Raw genomic sequence first — 19,508 nt, forward strand, 5'->3', positions numbered from 1 at the left:
ACAAAGAGTTAATAAATTGTCTTGGTCACAATTTAGGAACCAGGGACGATGGTGTGCAGAGAGCGAGATTATGCAATTAGAAAACAAAAACAACAAAATCTAAGGGAAAGGTTTCGAAGGTGCACACAGATTAATGGTCATGTGATTAGAGAAAGCCTTCTGCCTGCGCCACAGCAAGTGGGAATCACCACAAACGATAAAGATATGTTTGGCTTCATTATTCTAGGAAGAGCTTCACTGCACAGCACCTCGAACAGCTTCAGATCATGGGCCAGGAACTTTGGCAGATTGACATCAATAATGGATCTCAGCAACAGGGTGTCTTCGTTCTCGTCTGGAAAGGCGAGCTGAGGAACACAATGGAGAGAGTGACTGAGAAACACAAAAGTAAATAGGCGTGAAAAAACCTAAATGGATTAACAGGAGATACAAAAGGCACCTAGATTATAAGACAAAAGAAATTCCTCATGATCTATTGAAATAATTTGAGAACATAAGCCATAGAGAGGGCACAGCTCATTATTTGTCAAACATCTTGGTGAAACACAGACTTGTCTTCTTGGCCAAAGGTTTTCACAAGCCACCGTCGGGAGATAAACAAACCCTAAAAGGTTTGTTAAATGCTGAATGGAAAAAGTTTTGTTTTGCTGCCCGGACTGCACTTGATGTGCCGGACAACTGTTTGCTTTTTTTGAAATACAATGGACGTTAGAGCTCTGATTTTTGGTATTTTGAGGTTTTTATTTCAACCCTGTTTTAGCTGTCTCTCCCGAGTTGGATTTGTTATATTTCGGGGAAGGATTCACTTGTATTCATCCACAGACCTACAACTTCTTTTACGTATTTACCTGGCTATTACTATGTAGTGTGCAGTCAGTACATCAAAGTTGTTTGGGTAATGGTGACACTTTCTTTATCCAATTTTTGAAATTATTTTTCAGTGACCTCTATAAATACATCTAATATGACCCAGAAATTCACTATTGTTTTTGCTTTGCTTATAGTGAAGCATTTAAGTGGCTCCGCATGCAAATAAATGAATAAGACAAATAAATGTTTGGCATAATATCTTCAATATATTGAATATTGAACTTGAACTTCATAATAGACCAAACTACTTACCTACCTAAACATACATTACCATTTTTTTTGTTCAATTTGTTTGCTTCAACATCAAGCTAACGTCAGCTGAACTGTCATTAGGCTCACGTTAAAATAAATTGCTCACATCACTCCAATGCAATATGTGTGCCAACTCAATCACACATCAAAATGTCAAGCACCGTCCAAGTAGCACATCAAACAAAGGTCTTGTTGATTCAGGAGTTTATAAATGGCATCGGACATTGCAGTCTAAAAGGTGCAGGAGCATAAATCACTTCCATCCTTCTACAACAACTCCACTTACTAATGAATTCCCTCCTATCTGCATCAACTTTGGGGTTTCGAAAGTTTCCGGATGAAATGTTGACATTGAAAATATGTGAATTCTAAAAGAAAATTGACTACAGTAACAGCAGATGTTGAGCCAATAGTAGATATAAAAAGTTTGTGCTGCACCAAGCGGTAGCTACATTTGTCTAATATAATATCACATTAATAAATGTCTGCTACGAAGCTCAACAGAATCGTTAAAATGAGTTGAATAAACTTGGCATCATGACAGAAGCAACAAGTAAAATGATGTACGTGACGTGAATTTGCATGCTGGAGCTGCAATGGCAGAAAACATTTTACTAAGAGTTGTTGTTGACAGTGTGTCTGCTGAGAAATGGACTGCCACCGCTCATCTTACGAAGACTGTTTAAACTAACTCCTGATGAGGAGGAGCGGTGAGGTTGGGTGAAGGTCATACAAATATCAAATGGATTTATATTGTATTGCATTCATTCATGTGAGGCCCTCTCAGAAAATAAGGGAGGCATAGCTGAGTACCTGGTACTTTTGAAGGTACTGTACCAAGGAAGGTTTGAGATAAAAAGTGTCCACAGTTGATGAAGTCAAGGGATCATTGTTCAGGATTTATACCATAGTTCTGAGTGTCATAAACAGCTCTCCTTTCCTACCAAACTGTTTTTCAATGAATTTGTTGCTTTGCTTGAACTGATCCAGGTTTCAGTTATTTTTGTTTTTCCTCCATACTGTGAAGATAATTAACTGAATGTGTACACGCAAACCGCACACTTGATTACCAGGTACCTCACTGCGGTATAATTATAGAAGTAAAAGAACAGAGTTAGACAAATAACACAGGCAAAAAAAAAGAAAAAACATTCCAGTGTAAACAACAATACTGTAGAATACAATATGATACAACAGAGCTGTTCACGTTCTTCACAAGAACAAACTGATGTCTGTTTTCCAAGCAGCCAGCAATACATCACTGTTTACTTGAAGCACAAATCATGCTAATAAAAAGGTACTGTAAGTATAAAGACACTGCTCTATTTCAGCCCAGCAACGTGAAATAGATTAGGTGCGTTACCTTAAGATTTCCAGCAGCCGTCAGCACAGACTTAACTGCTCTCATTCCGTAGTCGTAGTGAGACTGTGAGGAAAGCTGCTCCGAACAGAGACGATAGGTAGCAACGATTTTCACTGAGAGAGGTCTGGCAGTCACAAAGCCGCAGGAGTAGAGCACGATCTCAGCGATCATGGCATAGTCGGGCACCATCATGGCCACCGTTCGGAAAAGAGCCTGCAGGTAAGACGAGTTGTACATACTGAGATTAGAAAGACAGTCAGAAGATATATCTTGTTTGTGGAAGGGTCAACAGAGCTGGACACAGACAATGTGTGATTTCATAGGGTGAAATTATTTATAACAAACAAAACAAAAAACAAACAAAAAATGAAATCACCTTACAGAAAAATAAATATTGTAAAGTAAACTATTATCTCTGATCTCTGGTATGTATTTAAATTGGATGAAATGATTAATAATGAAAAGAAATTAAAACAATATAATGTCATTATAAATAAAATGATTTTGGTTTGGAATATAGAATGACAATGCAATTATGAATGGATTAACTCCTTAAAGGAATTTGGATGTTTTGACGTTCACATTTTTATTGATACTCTGCAGAGGTTGAAAAGAACACAGTGGCATCATGATGCAGTAAATGTGCTGGTAAAAACAGGATGAAATTGGAAATCGCAACCATAAGCTTGTAACACTGATGTTGAGTGGAACATTTAATCTTGTTTTTAAAGGTATTTGACATTAAATAAGACGTTTGATTTAAGACTCATACCTTAAGATTGTCTGGCAGCTCAGAACGACCAGCATATCCAGGATTCATGGTAATAAATACAGCACAAGATGGATTTAGAGTCAGCTCTGTCCCTTCAAACATCAGCAAGGTAGCATGGGCAGCAATTCCTGCAAAGAGGAAAGTATAAAGTACCTCTGCATATCAAAGCAAATATCAGAGGAATGAATAGCTTGGGAACTTGGGAAGTCCCAATAACCACAAACCTCTCTGTATGGTGAGGATCTGTTGAGCCACCACAGACAGCACCTCCAAGTCAATACGGTTAAACTCATCAAAGCAGGCCCAGGCCCCACAAGAGAGAAGACCCTGCAGACAAATGGGTTTCACTTTTAAACAAATGAGACTAGACAAAGGGAGACAAAATCCTGACCGGTGGAATTCATATTTTGAGATGTGCACGACCTTCCACTGCAGTCAAAGTTGAATAAAATAGCATTGTTCTATGTGGATCAGTTGCATTAAAGTTGATAAGAAAAGACTACAGTATATTCAGTACAGCAAGTGTGGATACGTCAACTAACTGAAGCATAGTTTGTCTTAGACCAGGAATGCAGGAATAAGTTTGAGGAAGGGAGTTTTAGCAAAAAAATAAATGTTCATTCTGGGCAGAAAACATGTGTTTCAAGTCAGCAGGAGAAGTTAAGTTTCCAAAAACACAAGGGGGTTGCGTGCAACAAGGGAGTACTGTAGCTGTTAAACAAAAAAACTTGCTGTAGTAGCTGCAAGTTCAACCTTGTCATTTAAGAAGGCTCAGAAGCGTTGTCACTTTTCCCTGAGGTTTATAGCTGCAAACAGCACAGACTGTCCCCTGAATCTAAATGCTAATTTGTGAACACCACGCACAATTATTCATTTTACAAAAGTTAGAGTGTGCTAAAAGATGCGAAAAGTAATTGATTTTTGGCTATTTATTTTGTTTTGTTTCATTGTGTTAATAGTCCAGTACTGACGAGTGATGGGTAGTTGAGGTTTCGTGAAACAGAGTCCTGATTTTCAGAGACCAACAGGTGCCACTGTGTAGATACGAAGCGAAACGTTTTGGTGGGGTCGGGGGAGGGGTGCGATGAGCAGATCGTGGGGTACTTAATTGGCATGTTTAAGTAGTCACTTAGTGACAAGTATAAAACCAGTGGGCCACAAGTATGTGAGGAACGGTACGTGAAGAGCGTGTGCATGTGACAAGCCGCATTTGCATCAGCCTTGCACCAATGTGATTTGGCTGCAGGATCAGCGCATGCACAGCGAGGAGTCAGGTGCAGACCAACTGAAGCTGAAGACTGAAATTTTCAATAAATGTTTTGGTATAACTAAGTTATCCAGGAGCTCTGTTGACATCGGCCTAGTTAAGATGATTTGAGTCATTGAATAAACACCGCAACATTATCAGTAATGTAACATTATCAGTAATGTAAAATCTGAATTCTGATTCTGAAAAACTCAGGTGGAAGAATGATTAGCCAACACTACTAGCTAGATATCGCGTCTCAAATTATCTTCAGGCTTGTATAGCTAACGCCACCTAAACAAAAAGAAACAGGTTATGCTGATTCTTTCAGAAATCTAAAGTCTCAGACTCGTATTTGCTGGACATTTGGATGATGTTCAGGTGAGTGACATCCAAGTCCACGGTTCTGTCAATAAGGCATCACTTCAGAACACCTTATTGGACACTGTAGACAATCTTACGAAGCCTTTTTGTGACAATGACTTACTGCATATAGTGCAAATGGCGAGCTCCCGCGGTTATGTCATAACAGTGGCTCTTAATAGCGAACAATCTAGTCTTTTTGCCCCCCTTGAGCCACAAACTACAGAGACGACCCACCGTGTCTGCAGCAATGTTACTCAGTCAGTGAAAACATTTACAAGCAGCATTCATTTAACGGAGACCTGGTGTAGTAAACTTAAAACACATGCACTTCATGTTTGATGAGAGAACATGAGAACATGTTTGACCAGTTATAAGCATGTATGTCATTCACGACTGAAGTTTCACTTAACTTCATACTGAACATATGTTGATGTCAGCAGTATGTACAGTATTTTCATTATTTTGTTACTAATTTAATATTTGAACTTTGAGTACTATTTTATGTGATTGGATTGCATTGAGTTTTTGAGTTAAGAGCACAGTCATAGCCTTAAATGTAGTGGTATCAATAGTTAGCTTGACAATCGTTTTGATTATTGTTTTATGTGAATATTGCATAATACATATATTATTACATATGTTATTACTGAATATTATTATTAACTACCCCGAAACATCACCACCACCCCGGTGATAATGCCCTTCTCGCCCTTACCCTAACCCTGACTGTTGAATGTTTCTGGAAAACCCAACTCCGGACTGAGACTCTGAGCAAATCGTACAGTAGTAGGGCAGTTGTGATTATCACTGAAAGCCAAACAGGAAGTGTGTGCGAACCAAAATATAATGTACAATCCACTAATTCAAGAGCATCTGCACCTCAACAATGGTTCTGTCATTATGTACATCACTTGCTGTTATAACTGCATATTAGCAATCACGAAACAAATGACTCCCATGTTCACTTATTTATTAAGGCGTTGTATGTAGTGCTATTAAATTACAACACAGTCGTTGTGACCAACAATTGTCTAATAGCGATGGGTAAATAAGGGTCATGAAAAAGTATTGCAGAGTTGATGAAACAATGCCCTAACTTTCAGAAGCCACTAGATGGCGCTCTTGATTTAGAAATGATGTGAAGTTTCATCAAATTACTCCACATTTTACAGTAGACAATGCCATCTGGTGGCCTCTGAAAATCAGGCCGCATCACTACTATATATGCATGTGTTGCATTTAAACATATCCATGTGTGTCCTAATCTAATGCGTTATCCAAAAAACTGAAAAACTCACTTTAAAGAACTTCCCAAGAGCGATGTAGTCCAGACCATCAGAGCAATTGAAGACGACGCATTGCTTGGCGACAGCTTTTGCCAGATCTTTAGTGGTCTCAGTTTTGCCTGTTCCAGCAGGACCCTCAGGGGCGCCTCCTAGATGGAGATGCAGGGCTCCAAACAGCGTGCTTAAAAAGGTCAGAAGGAAAGCAATAGAACTTATGGATAGTCATCAAGATTATCATTCATTCAGTAATCATAATCACTCAGATTCTTTAAAGGTGAATGTACTCATATACACGAATACATTTTTGGTTCCATCTAAATGCCATTGTATTATTGTGTTCATAAACAAGCAATATTTCACACTGTTTTTTCAACGCACTGACAGATTGCTAGGGCAACTTTACCGATAGCAGCGGTCAGTTAGCGGGGTGATGACCAGACGAGGGGAATTACCCAGATACTCATAACCATACGCCAACCCTGCATTGATCATCTTGGTCTGGAGATCATCTTCCTACAAACAACGTTGGAGAGTTAAGAGTTCATTCTTGCAGTGGATGTGTATTTCTCTCACACACACGACACGTACGATCCAATAGTAGCGCAGCTGGCTGAGCCACTCGAAGTCATTCTCATCGTCGATGCCCTTCTGCACCAGGATTGCGAGGACATCTCTGGCGTGTACGTCCAGCACGACAAGCGCTCCGAGGGTCACCCGGTTCTGTTTGGACAACTTCCCACGTACAAGCGCAACAATGTCATCAATCTGCCTGCTGTTCTGCTCCAGGTAAGCATCCAGAGCCTGAGGGTGACAAGCGTGATTAAAGGAAGGACAAACCCGGCCAGGGTGTTTCAAGACAGATGCAGGAGGTTTAGACGAAACCCCTTCGACAAAAAGATGTTAACAGAAACTCAGTCATTGCCAGAACAACAACAACAACAAAAAACAACAGCAGGTGCTGATTCATGCAGGAAAATTCATAAGATTTTCACTTTTTTTACTTGTTTTATAAATGAAAAGATGGAACATAGGAGTGGTGGGGGGGACAACAAAAATACCGGTTTGTTCAATGATAGTTCATTCTGTTCGCCCAAAGGACTGTAAGCAAAATTTGATAACGTAAGATAAATCTGATATTCTTGTGTCTCTCTGGCGCCATGTTTATACTCCTCTGGTTTAAAAGGCATTGATGTATTATTGCACCAACAATAGTTAATGAGTTTTTAGATTAGCGAACATTTAACACCCTAAATAAACTAATAATTCATGTGTGTATACGCAGCAAATTAGCCAGTAATTAATCATTATAAAGTGGTAATTAGTGTCTTGCTCAGGCTGACTATATTGTTTTCCCTGGAACAGTCACTGGAAGTTAACTCGAACACTATAACTATAATAACTATAATATTAAGCGTAAATAAACAACTAATATGTTTAGTATGTGTTCCACGATTGCACTGGAAGTCAGAACTATTTTTTTGTTATTTTTGGTGAATATTCCATTCATTGTCATTTTTCCTTTAAAAATAGAGAAAATGGATTTTAACCCTGCCAGAAAAAAACAGCTTGGCTTCTGTTTTTCATTACTCATCAGTGGAGCAGGTCTTCATTTTTTGAGGAAACTTGGCGGTAAATCAGATAGTACTCAAGAGTGGTCTTGTTGTCAAGCACAAATTCATGACCACATTTTGAAAGCCATGGCCTCCATTGCATGTTTGTGCCCATTAACAAACTGTATTTACAACATGACACCATGATCCTCATGCCAGGTCTAAATGCAACATTCATGTGTCAGTAGTTACCTCGGCCACCATCATTTTTTTATTTCAATAAATACTTTCAGTGGTGGTAGGAGATGAGCTAGCTTCAAGGGATTTTATTTAGGTGGTGTTTGGATTTACAATGACAAATAGACTTCTGTGTTCTGTGTAGAATTTGGTCTATGTGCTGACTTGGTCTTGCTCCTTCTATGTAGTAGGTGTGCTGTGTCTTGATCTCGGCTACAACGCTACTCGGGGCCATGTGTAACATCACGTCCAACAAGTTGAGTAAGGTTTTCAGGGCATGTACATCTCGGCGGATGCCTCAGGACAGACCCAGTGTGACAGATTTTATCAGCGGTTTAGCAGGAAAACAAAACTTTATACACTGTATTTATGTGAGTAACAATGTTCACCTACGTAATTGTGGTCATGATTTTAATTTACATAGTCAACAATGTAAAATGAAGAGCCTGCTGACATTTGGCATGAATAACGCAACATATGGCCCACAACACTGGCGTTTATTACTAATGCCCAGCCAACAGAATGCCCTCTTATCATCCTACTTCTCATTAAACTAGTTCATGAAAAAGAAAAAATCCCTTTTAACTGTTCATGAAGAGGTAAATGTTTATAATTATATTTGTATTTTCACTAGTTTGTCTGCCAAAATTCATTGAATATTAATCCTAGCAGTGCTTTTGTTTGTTTGTGTGACTGAGTTTGCCATCTCAGATCTGGATCAATGTCAATCTCCACATTTCCATAAAAACAAAATAATACCAAATGAGTAACTTAATGATCTACAGGGACGGGAAATATATGTCTGATGTCTTAATGTGGGGGAAAAGAAGGATGAAAACAACAGGAGATTTACCTTCTGGCCAGCACTGATGGCTTCATGCACATCCTTAGTCCAGTAAACCTGTGAGACACACAGCACAGTCTGGCCTGGCCAAGCCCTCACCCAGTTGATCCGTAAGTCCAGGGGATATGCTTCAATCGCATGGCCAATAACCTAGAAAGCCCCCCAGGAAGATGCATGAGATTTCCCAGGCTGCTGTAAACTCAGCACAGAAGCGTTCAAAGCGTCAGTGAAAACATCCATCACCTTATGCAGCGAGGCAAGCATGTCTTTCTCAAGTTCCAGGAGCCATTTCTCCACTTGGCCTCTGGCTTCGGAAGTGGAAATGATATCCAGCAGCTCCACCACCTCACCCTCACTGCTCTTCATGTGTGTGATGTCCAGTTCGCGAGTGAACACCACATTAGCGATGCCTTCAAAGCACTTCTTCAAATGAGGCTGCACTCTGGACAAGAATGAGGTAAGAACATTCAACCACAGTTCCCATTTGACCACAGAACATTATTCACTACTAATGCCACTCAAAAATTAAAGGCAGGACTACACACAAGCATTTTTTTTTGTAACAAGACTTAAAATCTAAACTTGTGTAATATGATACACTAGAGGGTCTGAGTGAATGGAAAGCGCGACAGTAAATTAAAAAGGTGTCACATCAAGTATAACAATGTTTGTCTACAATAACTACAAAATGATGACACATTATCATAACTATATTATGTGACTTTGCTTTCTATTCAATAAATTATCCATCATACATGATCTGAAATATACCCGTTATTTCCACCTGAGGCAACCAAAGTAATGCTCAATATTTCACGAATAAAGTAATTCATCAGTGCCTTATTTTAGGGGAATAAAATATTGTCCCCAGCTCAGGTTTATTTACCTGGTAGGGTCTTTGGTTTCAGACAGGATTTCCAGCAGCTCCTCATTAGAGAGGAAAAAGAATCGAGGAAAGTAAAGGCGTTTCTTCTCCAGGTAGATGTTAAGGCCTTTGAGGATCATTTCCAGAAGCTCGTTGGATTTCTTTAACTTCTCCAGCATTTTGTCAATTAGAATAACAGCCAACACATGCTTGTCCTGGGAGAGAAATCAGGAGAGACCATTTTGGAAATGCATATTTAAAAAAAACTCCACTCAAATAGCTTCAATATCAAAAGAAAGAATCGAGCTTGACTGCCAACTTTTTATATATTCCCTAACGTTCATCAAACCCTTGTTACCCAGCAACACTCATCCCTCGTGAGAACAGTCTCAGCCTGAGATAGGTTTTACAAGGCAGAATATTGTTCTAAAATCCAGATAAAAGAAGAAAAAATAAAGAAAAATTGGATTTGCATGTGATCATTATTAATTTTACAGTAACTGTATTTGTTGGTTGGTGATAATGTTCTACTGAATAATCAAAGATTTCACTTTTCATACTTTCATTTGAGCCAAGAAGTTGCTGTTCATTTCATATTGGCGGAATTACATTTTAGCTGGAAACAATAATGTCCATGGAAATGTTAAAGAACTAAGATTTGGGGGGTTATTTACTGAGCTCAGAGACTGAACTGATTTATGAGGTTTGTGTGAGCAATTCCATACAGGTGAGACATGTCGAAGAAGTGATTCAAGAAGTGATGCGAACCATGCACGAAACCTAACGTAATGAGGACATTGGACAGTTCTACGATAGAATCACATGAGGTACTGTATATACCAAGTGACAATTGATTATACAGACTGAAGCAGCACCACGCCATGGTCAATCGTGTTTGTTTTATGTGACACACTGCTCATGGGGTCAGGATATGCTGCAGTAGGCAAAAGGTGTGAAAGGCCAATGCATCAACACATAACGCAGAAGATTGACTTCGCCTCACTATGGGATGCGAAAGTCCCCTTGAAAAAACGTCAAGACTAACATAGCGTGGCTGACACATGAATTCTGTTGAAGAGCTTTTCTGCATATGTCCAATTTCTGCTCTGATTGGTCAATCAACATCACTATTTGATCCTACAAAAGTTGTCAGAAACGTGTTGCTTGAAAAGTGCTGAAGCTGCAAACATGTTGCATCCCTGGCTCCATAACGTAGACTCAGAGGTGGTCGCGGCTCTGCATTCGCTTTACATGTAAATCTGTAGCTTTTGTAGTGTAAATGTTCAGTGGTGTGAACGTAATGTACTAATGTACTAATACTTAATGAAGATGCAATTTCTAGAAACAAAATACACTTCAATAACTAATATTACCTGGTATATTTTATATTAATTTTAGCATGCTTTAGCATTGCATAGTACAGTATCGTGATGAATTCATGTGTATGTGCTCCAATTTCCTTCTTTGTACTGTGTTGATGAAGGTCGGTGAAGCAATGCGTTATTATTATTTCTTTCCTCTAAAATATTTAGCAAAAGAGAGCGCCACTTACTGAGTTCTGCAATTGAGAACAGTGCTTCATAAAGCTTATTCAGCCCATCTTGCCTTTTCAGTCAAAGCAACTTGCCGACTTTTATTGACTGAAACAAGTCACATGCATCACACCAAATAAAAACAAGAAGCACTTCTTCTGTAGAATAACATTCAGAAACCAACTTTCTTTTTGAAAGCAATTCCACTGATCTAGAGACTAGTGGTTGGTAATTGCTGCTTGGCTCTTATCTGAACTGCTGAACCTTGAAGCAGTGAATTTAAATCAATGTGAAATCATATTCACTCTGATCCTGGGTTAAGTGAAGTATCTTAGCAAATAGATAACTAAATCCAAAGTCTTCTAAAGAGCATAAGGACGACTATAAAGCACACCCTGGAGTATGCGAGAAAATCACAGCTTCTGTGCTGCTAGAAAATGGTGCAGTGACTGCTCAGTCACTGCTTTGTTTAAATACTGAGGTTGATGACCAGTGTGTGACTCAAGGAGAAGTAAAGTATAATTTAATTCTCCTTGAAGTGTATTCGTACTCAAGAAGTAGGCGACACAAACTCACCAGGTGAGGGTGATTAAACCTGCAACCATACGATAAGTGACTGAAAAATCAATGGCAAAAGGCTGTTAGCTGGTGTCTGTAATTGGTTTTCTGCAGTTGTTTTCTCTCGGATTTCATAATTACGTGTCACAGTACATTGCAGCTGGTGTCGCAGTTGGGCATAAAACAAAGAAGGGAGCGTGTCACTGCTGGCTGGCTTTGAGAGGGTTGGCTACAGGTTTTAGAAGGCTATTTAAAGTTCTTTGAAAAAGTTGGACGGCTGTGGAGCTACTGTGTTATAATGGAGTGATAGTGGACATCGTCCACAAGAAAAATGAGTCATTAATAATGCTGGGGAAGGAACTTTTCTCTTTTGGACGCAAATGTATCTCTCTCTTTCACTACAGCTTTTACTATTTCAAATACCACCCAATCAATCATCCTCTATCACTCAAGACCCAAATTGCAATTCGACAGAACTCACATTAAAAGACACAAAATGGGTGATGATAATTACCAACAATTTTCATGCCACAATGACAGTATTTTTTTTTGTTATCTAGATAAAAAAAAGATAGTATAAAAAACAAGAATTCAGGTAATTGTCCTGTGTTATCATATATTAGGTCTAAATTATTTGTTGTCTTATCTTTAATATCACAATGTTAAAAATGGTGGCAAGTTATAGAAAGAAATGGAATTTTGATCAGGCATAGCAAGATGGAAGTTCGTGGCTCTTGAGCATCTCCATGTGGTGAATTCCATAATGGTTAGTGAGAAAATAGAAATGTCCTGTGTGTACAGAAATGGCTCTTCTATTATTCCATTTTAATGCAGTGCTAATCTCTGACGCAGCAGAGATAAAGGGATGCATTTAATCTATAGTCTATATAGTCATGTAAGTTACACTCCTGATAACAAGAGACAAAAATATAAAACCATAATATTTAAAACCAGTCCTGACAAAAAGATGACAATTCACCATACTAAGGCATAACACATTTTCAAAACTAAAAATGATGTTGACATTTTCATAAAAACCTAGAAAGCTGTAATTCTATGTTCTAAAACACAAATTACAAAAATGTGTACCCAAAATGCATGCATAAAAATGCATAATAATGTTGAGAATATTTGGGTAGCAACACCAACAGACATCTGAAAACTGAAAAGTCACAGTATTTTAAGCAATTGTCCAATTTCTGTACCACCGTTGCAGACTGTGCAAAACATGAATCTTCTATTCATTCATCTGAAGCCGAGAAAATGTTTTTTTTTTCTGGAAGTGGAAGACGATGATTCACTCGTCTATGTAGATCCCTCTCACACAATTTCAGTTTTCTGAAAAGTCAATCTAGTTATTGCATATGGTCAGCACTGAAAAGGCGATGGGGTACAGCTCCCACCCACACTGACCTGGGAGGTCTAAAACCGTTGTGAAAATGGCAATTTGTATTAACATGTCGACTTGTATTAACAATGTGTGTTTTAGTCGACAGAACTGTACGTTTAAATTGTCATTTCAATTTGAAAACTTGAGTTCAAATAGATTACGTTGTAGATTTAGATGAACAAACAAATCGAAATCTGAGTTTGCGGTGTACTTATTGACACAACATAAACTAACCAAATTAAGTTCACTAAACAAATTGCACAGTACTAACTGAGTAAACATGACTGATTTGACCGTAAGATATTTAGTTTTGCTGTCACTATACATGTTTAAATGTAATGTAATGTAATGTGCATTTCGTCTTTACTACGTGTCAGTAGAAATACAGCTATATGTTGCGCTACCACCTACTATCCTGCATATCAAGTGCCTTATATACTATTTACTTCCTGGAATATTTGGTCTGGTATGATCACGCCATCCCAGTATTGCGACTAGAGTTGGCAACGTCTGTGCAATAGACACATGTGTGTCAGTATCAGCACCAGATATAAGTGTCCTTGGAACAACTGGACTCCTGAAGCAGCAAGCGCCGCTGTAACCGGTGTCAGGAGGCTGAGCTACAAACACTGCAAACACACACAGTAAGGACCCACCATTACATCACCCACAGAAAAAGTGAGCTACTCTCCAAAAAATTGTGGGTTGACAGTGTAGTTGTACGGTGACTGCCATGTTAAGTGAAGTGTGATATCAACATACTTGTATGTGCATAGGATGTTGAGATACCCCATAATCTGAGCTAAAGGAAATATGTACATACTAAGCAAGAGTGGGCTAAGAATAATGCCTTGAGGCATCCCACTTGACCTTCAGCAGGTCAGAGAGAGAGCACCAACGCTCACCCATACCAGTTGACAAACACAGGTGCACGCTTGCTATTATCCCATTTTTCCATATTGAGCCCCATTATTGTATCTCTGCCCCACTAAAAAAAAAAACTTCTCATTTTATGGTGCATCTCCATACTTGAGCTCCATGTAATTTATCCATACTTACCGCCACGACTTCTTTCATCGTCTCCCTCCAAGTTTTATCAACAGCTTTGAATCGACGTCCCTCCTCTGGCATCTGGGCCATGATGTCGGGGGAGCTGAAGATGGGCTCCAGATAAAGCCACGTGGACTGGACCTTTAACCATTCATCCAGGATCTCTTGAAGAAGCAGTAACTTGCCCTCCCACTCACTAAGAAGAAGAACAATGTCAAAGATCAGTAAGAGTCAAATGGTTTGGACAAATGCAGAGAAGAGACAGGGAACACGTTGGATGAAGAATATGAGAAATGGAAAAAAAAAAATGTTGCTAAATTTGGCCAATTCTGCGTTTGAATCAAACACCCTGATAAATTTACACTCTTATAGGATTGGACTGTAGATGGTGAAGGTATCACAATGATCTAAAACTAACATGGTTTTGGAAACTCCACTCTGAACTAATGATTTCCGACATAAGAATTTGCATTTTCACAAACCACGAATGACGAACAAGTCAACAAAGAGACCAAGAGACTTAGATTGACAAGAACCATTGACAAATGAAGAAGTATCTTACTGTATTTCAGCCTCAAACGGCTTGATGAACGGTGACCCTCGCATGGTTTGTGTTTTGACAATGTGGTCATCCAGCAACATTTGAACTTCATCTACGGCAGAAAGTATGAAAGTTCCTGTCTCTCTGTAGGGCTGTAGGCCAAACTTCATGTCCACCCATTCGCTGGCCATCTTCTCCATGGCCTTCTCCAGAGAGTACTCTTTGCTGGCCGCCTCACTGATGCCCTCAAATGCTACCTGATGCTTTTCCAACTTCATCGAAAGGAAATAAGCCATACAAGGATCTGCCTCAGTCGTTCTTAGGGAGCAACCTGCCACTTTCTCCATGGCCTCCCAGTGTCGATCGTACAGGCCCGGGTTGCACATTACCTTTTGAGAGAAACATTTCGCATTAACATGACCCTTCAGTCAGGTTTGGTTGGTCTCACAACAGCAACATCAAAGTACTAATGGAGTTGCCCAGCATAGAATAAAGAGTATGAGCTCCTATTCCATTGTCACAGCCACCTATAAACCAGGGGTCACCAAACTGTTCCAGAAAGGGCCGCAGTGGGCGTCAGTTTTAATTCCAACCAAACAACCAACCAGGTGAAACAAGCAGCAGCTTTTTTTACAATCTTCAGACACCTAATAAGTGAAGCTGTCCGTGCTCGATTGGTTGGACAAAAAACCCACAATGTTTGCTCACCCCTGCTGTAAACCATGGCAAAGAACACGAAAAAAAAATCTAGTCAATAATTTCAGTTATTGAAATGGATTTCATATCCCGCCACAGAGTGGAGCAAAGCAGGATGGCTTTATTCCTCAAACAAAAAGCGAGTTCCCAATGGAGCATTGTCAAACAGCCAAATCTATACACAAATTTCAAATTTCAAACAAATGCACAGGCAACACTTGAAATGAGGGAACACATACTGTATTTACCAATAATGAACCAATTCCTTGTTTAATTACTGTATAATAACCGGTAATAAGAGGTTACTTCCATTTCCTCAGGTAGAACATAGTCATGCTGAATAGGAGGTGAATTAGGACTTGGTCATGGTTTGTAGCTAATATCTGTAACAAACTTGTAAGTATATTCAGCAAATTTGTATGAAAGATTAACATCTGCTTGCATTATATGTAAAACTTTTTAACTTTTGCCAATAGAGTAAACATTATGGCAGTGCAGATTTTTAGTGAATTCAACATTAAGTGTGCTCAACTTAAAATGCCAATACCAATGCCTCTCAATAGTAACAAGAAAACAGGGAAAATATCACTAACCTTTACTGGTTTCCTTGAATTTATTATCATCGAGAAAGACATGTTTGTCTTACCTGCACCAAGGGGATGTGGTCTTTAAATTCTTCCACCTTGTTCTTCATAGATGTGGCGATGTTGAGCGCTGCAGGGACTTCACTAAAGCCTTTCTCCAGTTTGTACAGTGTGCGCCAAAAATTACCCACGTCACCGTCAACCTGCGAGGGAGGTGTTTGGTTGGTAGAAAAAAAAACAGGGTTCATACAACTATTAATTTATGCTTTCACTCTTCATGAGAAATCACAAGGAATACAACAGCAACTTAACATTATGTCAAAGTTCTTCAAGCCTCCAAATGCAGCCTGCGTACCGGCTCAGATCATCCCTATCCTGGAGAGACTCACATGGTTTTCCAAGCACACTCCTTGTGTTTAACTGATCTGTGCTGAGGAAATACTTTAGGGTGCGTTTCGCACATAAGATAACAAAACAGTAAGAGTAAGCTAGTCAGTCCTGAGAGATCCCTTTCCCTGAGCAAGAATATTGCCAGCACTGTAGTAGTGTAGAGAACCGCATCTTCTTCACATCAACAGTATCAATCCCCAACTTTTGGATTTAGGATAAGAAGATAAGAGCTGGATTATTTATACTTATTTCAGACGAAATACTGTCATTACCTTGTCTGGGTTGACACCAGAGAGTGGCCCATGAAGCCATTTGTGATGCTGCAGTAAGAAATCATTGGAGGTCTCATAGAGGCGGAGGAAAGGCATGAGCTTGTCATTGATTTGTTTATGCTCTGGGTACTTGGAAACAGGCCATCCATAAGCTTCCTCCTCAAGATTGAATTCATTTATCTGTGAATGAGTCGGAAAACAAATGGTGGGCAAAGCGTTAGCGGAAAGATTTTACTAAGCAGAAAATAAAGCAGATGGACAAACTAACAGACAAGGTTAAGGTGTTAAGGTGATGCTTTCTGACAATATAGTGATAGGCAGAGAGAGTGAAGATGAGATGGAGGTACGAGGCAGAGAGAAGAGGGGGGAGGAGGAGGAAGAAGAACAAGAACAAGATTTCCAGATAAAGGACTATCTCTTATCCTATTTGTATTCTCAAGAGTAAAACTGCATTCTGATGATGGAAGTTCAATTGCTGGAAATAAATACCAATGATGGGGAAAATGTCTGAATTAAAAGCATAAGAAAAAAGATAAAACTGTAAGGAAGTCAATAAAAAAGGACTGGTGTACATAATGGCAAAGCAAAACAACACAACACATTATATCATCAATTCATGGAGAATAAGATTCACCCTTTCAAAAGCCTCTTCAAGTTTCCTGTGGAGTGTCTGGGCTTTGTCCAGGTAACTCTTGATGAGTGCCAACTCGCCAAGGTCAGTGAACTCCTCCACTTGTATCGAGTAGCTCTCCAAGTCTTCCACAAACTGCTCACGGGCTTGCTAGAAGAACCATTGAAGACATGGATATTTAGTGGTCAGCTGTCACTTTTCGACCACGTGCTGAACTGGTTAAAAAGTTTAAAAACACCCAAGACTCATAAAGTGAGAAGACATATGACTGTATTAGTCATTGAGCAAAGAAGACCCAACAACACTGGCATTTTAAAGCGCATTTTATGCTCAATTAATGAAACCCAGAAACAAGTGTAAACAAAAACACACCTTTAGAGCATTCTGGTATTCTTCTGTCTTTTCTGTAACAATATGCCGGTGATCTTTAAAAATGGCCGGCAGTCGCCTGAGCCATTGGATTGTAGTCTTGTTGAGCTTCATCTGTATCGGCGTCAGGGAGACGAAGTCTACCAGGAAGCACAATGCAGAGTTGGTCTCAGCCACTGTGTTCTTCAGCTGAGGAATCTCTGTGGTCTTCACTTTGTTCATATAGGCCTAAATGTGATGGATGAGCAGATGTGAGCAGATGTGAACAGGATTCTAAGTACGAGACACTGTTGAGGATACCTTGAGCTCCATGAGTTTATGTGTGCCTGACGGTATGCTCAGGGCCTTTTCGGTTATCTTCTCAAAGTCTCCACACACTCTGTGAAAGAGGTAAGGCTTTGGTTGGTAAACTGAAAGCAGGAGATAGGACGTGAAAAAGCTTACCTTTTGTTCACAGTTTGATGGTCAAATAACATCCTAGCAACAAGTTGCTGCTGCAGATCCTGTGCACGCTTCACCAGCGTCTCAATGAGAGAATGTGACTGAACTTCAAACATGCCCATACGAATCACCTGAAGCCCAATGAGACAGCACAAAACACATTTAACTTTTTAAATAGTAGAAAGCAGTCAATTTATAGCTTTTTAATACCTTGCAGGACGTGTATTGGATCTGGTCGAGCATCGTCTGATAGTGTTTGACCTCCACCATAATTTCTTTAAAAGAACGTTGCTCGCTGAGGAAAGTCTCCACATCTTCGTCAGCCTTTTTGGTGACCAGTGATGAATATTTATCATACTCACGAAGATGTTCAATGGGCTTCAAACTCTCTGCCAATATCACCCTGGAGACCTCCTCCTGCTGAGCTTTCAGGATCTCTGGCAGGATTTTGGGTTTGAGGGTTTTGGGCAGAGAGGCTGGCTACGTGGAAAAATAAAGATGAAGTGACAAAAATGTATCATTACTTCTAAGTAGTGATGGGTAGATGAGGTTTCATGAAACAGTGTCCTGATTTTCAGAGGCCACAAGATGGCACTGTCTCCTGTACTGTCCCAGTCCTGAGGCTTATCCAACTGCTTATAACTTGATTTTTAATTATTCTATTCATTTCAGAAATGGTTCATAGGAAACTAAAATGCTCCCACATTAGGTAAAATATCCCACAATAAATTTGCTTCACTGTAGAAATGTTGATCATTTAATGAAGACAAAAATGTCAGACTTTGGCAAGACAATGATTTTGTTGCCTACAGAGAGTGAGGTGAAAATTGAACAAACAATTGACTTCAAATACAAAGAGATGTTGCACTACATTAGAAAGATCCCTTTAATATCTTGTATGACTTCCATGAGCTTGGATGACCGCATCGCTGCTGTTCGGCAATGAATTACACAATATTCCATTTCGAAAATCAGTCAAGTTATAAGCAGTTGTTTTTACATGATGGATAGGTGACTGTATAATGTTTGGATTCAAACAACAAATGAAACCTCTCATCATTTCAAAAGCAAGAGTGTCATCTAGTGGCCACTGAAAACTCTCTGGACAGGACGTCAGAGTTCATTGAAGCAGTTGATTTTCAAGATCGCAGAATTCATATGCACTACTTTATGCCGTGTATTCAGTACAGAACTATACCACTGAGAACAGATAGTACCACCCATAATGATGACTATTGGCTTCATAGGCCTAAATGGCTCAATGGCTTCATGGGCCACTCTCTGGTGCCTATTATTGAAACTTTTATTTATTTATAAACATTTGTTATATCTTATTACAGACACGGCTCTTCGATTTAATTGAGTGGTGTCTTTCGACCTTCCAAGAAAAATATAAAAAATAT

The 19,508-nt window shown here is 39.3% G+C and overlaps 1 protein-coding gene across 2 annotated transcripts in view; it reads right to left on the bottom strand.

Moving 5' to 3' along the window:
* The window catches only part of dnah7 (dynein, axonemal, heavy chain 7), a 73,758-nt gene that overhangs the window by 48,330 nt on the left and 5,920 nt on the right, over positions 1 to 19,508 (bottom strand). For both annotated transcript variants that reach the window (XM_053878121.1, XM_053878120.1), the window contains exons 11-29: positions 18,316 to 18,585; positions 18,109 to 18,236; positions 17,965 to 18,043; positions 17,668 to 17,892; positions 17,299 to 17,445; positions 16,665 to 16,844; positions 16,065 to 16,205; positions 14,744 to 15,111; positions 14,191 to 14,377; positions 9,673 to 9,866; positions 9,030 to 9,228; positions 8,796 to 8,936; positions 6,744 to 6,956; positions 6,559 to 6,668; positions 6,168 to 6,336; positions 3,482 to 3,584; positions 3,258 to 3,385; positions 2,486 to 2,698; positions 249 to 347 (exon numbers count right to left, since the gene is read on the bottom strand). In XM_053878121.1, the coding sequence (XP_053734096.1) occupies positions 249 to 347; positions 2,486 to 2,698; positions 3,258 to 3,385; positions 3,482 to 3,584; positions 6,168 to 6,336; positions 6,559 to 6,668; positions 6,744 to 6,956; positions 8,796 to 8,936; positions 9,030 to 9,228; positions 9,673 to 9,866; positions 14,191 to 14,377; positions 14,744 to 15,111; positions 16,065 to 16,205; positions 16,665 to 16,844; positions 17,299 to 17,445; positions 17,668 to 17,892; positions 17,965 to 18,043; positions 18,109 to 18,236; positions 18,316 to 18,585 (3,294 nt within the window). The remainder of the gene's footprint in view (positions 1 to 248; positions 348 to 2,485; positions 2,699 to 3,257; positions 3,386 to 3,481; positions 3,585 to 6,167; positions 6,337 to 6,558; positions 6,669 to 6,743; positions 6,957 to 8,795; positions 8,937 to 9,029; positions 9,229 to 9,672; positions 9,867 to 14,190; positions 14,378 to 14,743; positions 15,112 to 16,064; positions 16,206 to 16,664; positions 16,845 to 17,298; positions 17,446 to 17,667; positions 17,893 to 17,964; positions 18,044 to 18,108; positions 18,237 to 18,315; positions 18,586 to 19,508) is intronic.

This window comes from Synchiropus splendidus, chromosome 10, assembly GCF_027744825.2.
Source record: "Synchiropus splendidus isolate RoL2022-P1 chromosome 10, RoL_Sspl_1.0, whole genome shotgun sequence".
In the NCBI taxonomy this organism is placed as follows: domain Eukaryota; kingdom Metazoa; phylum Chordata; class Actinopteri; order Syngnathiformes; family Callionymidae; genus Synchiropus; species Synchiropus splendidus.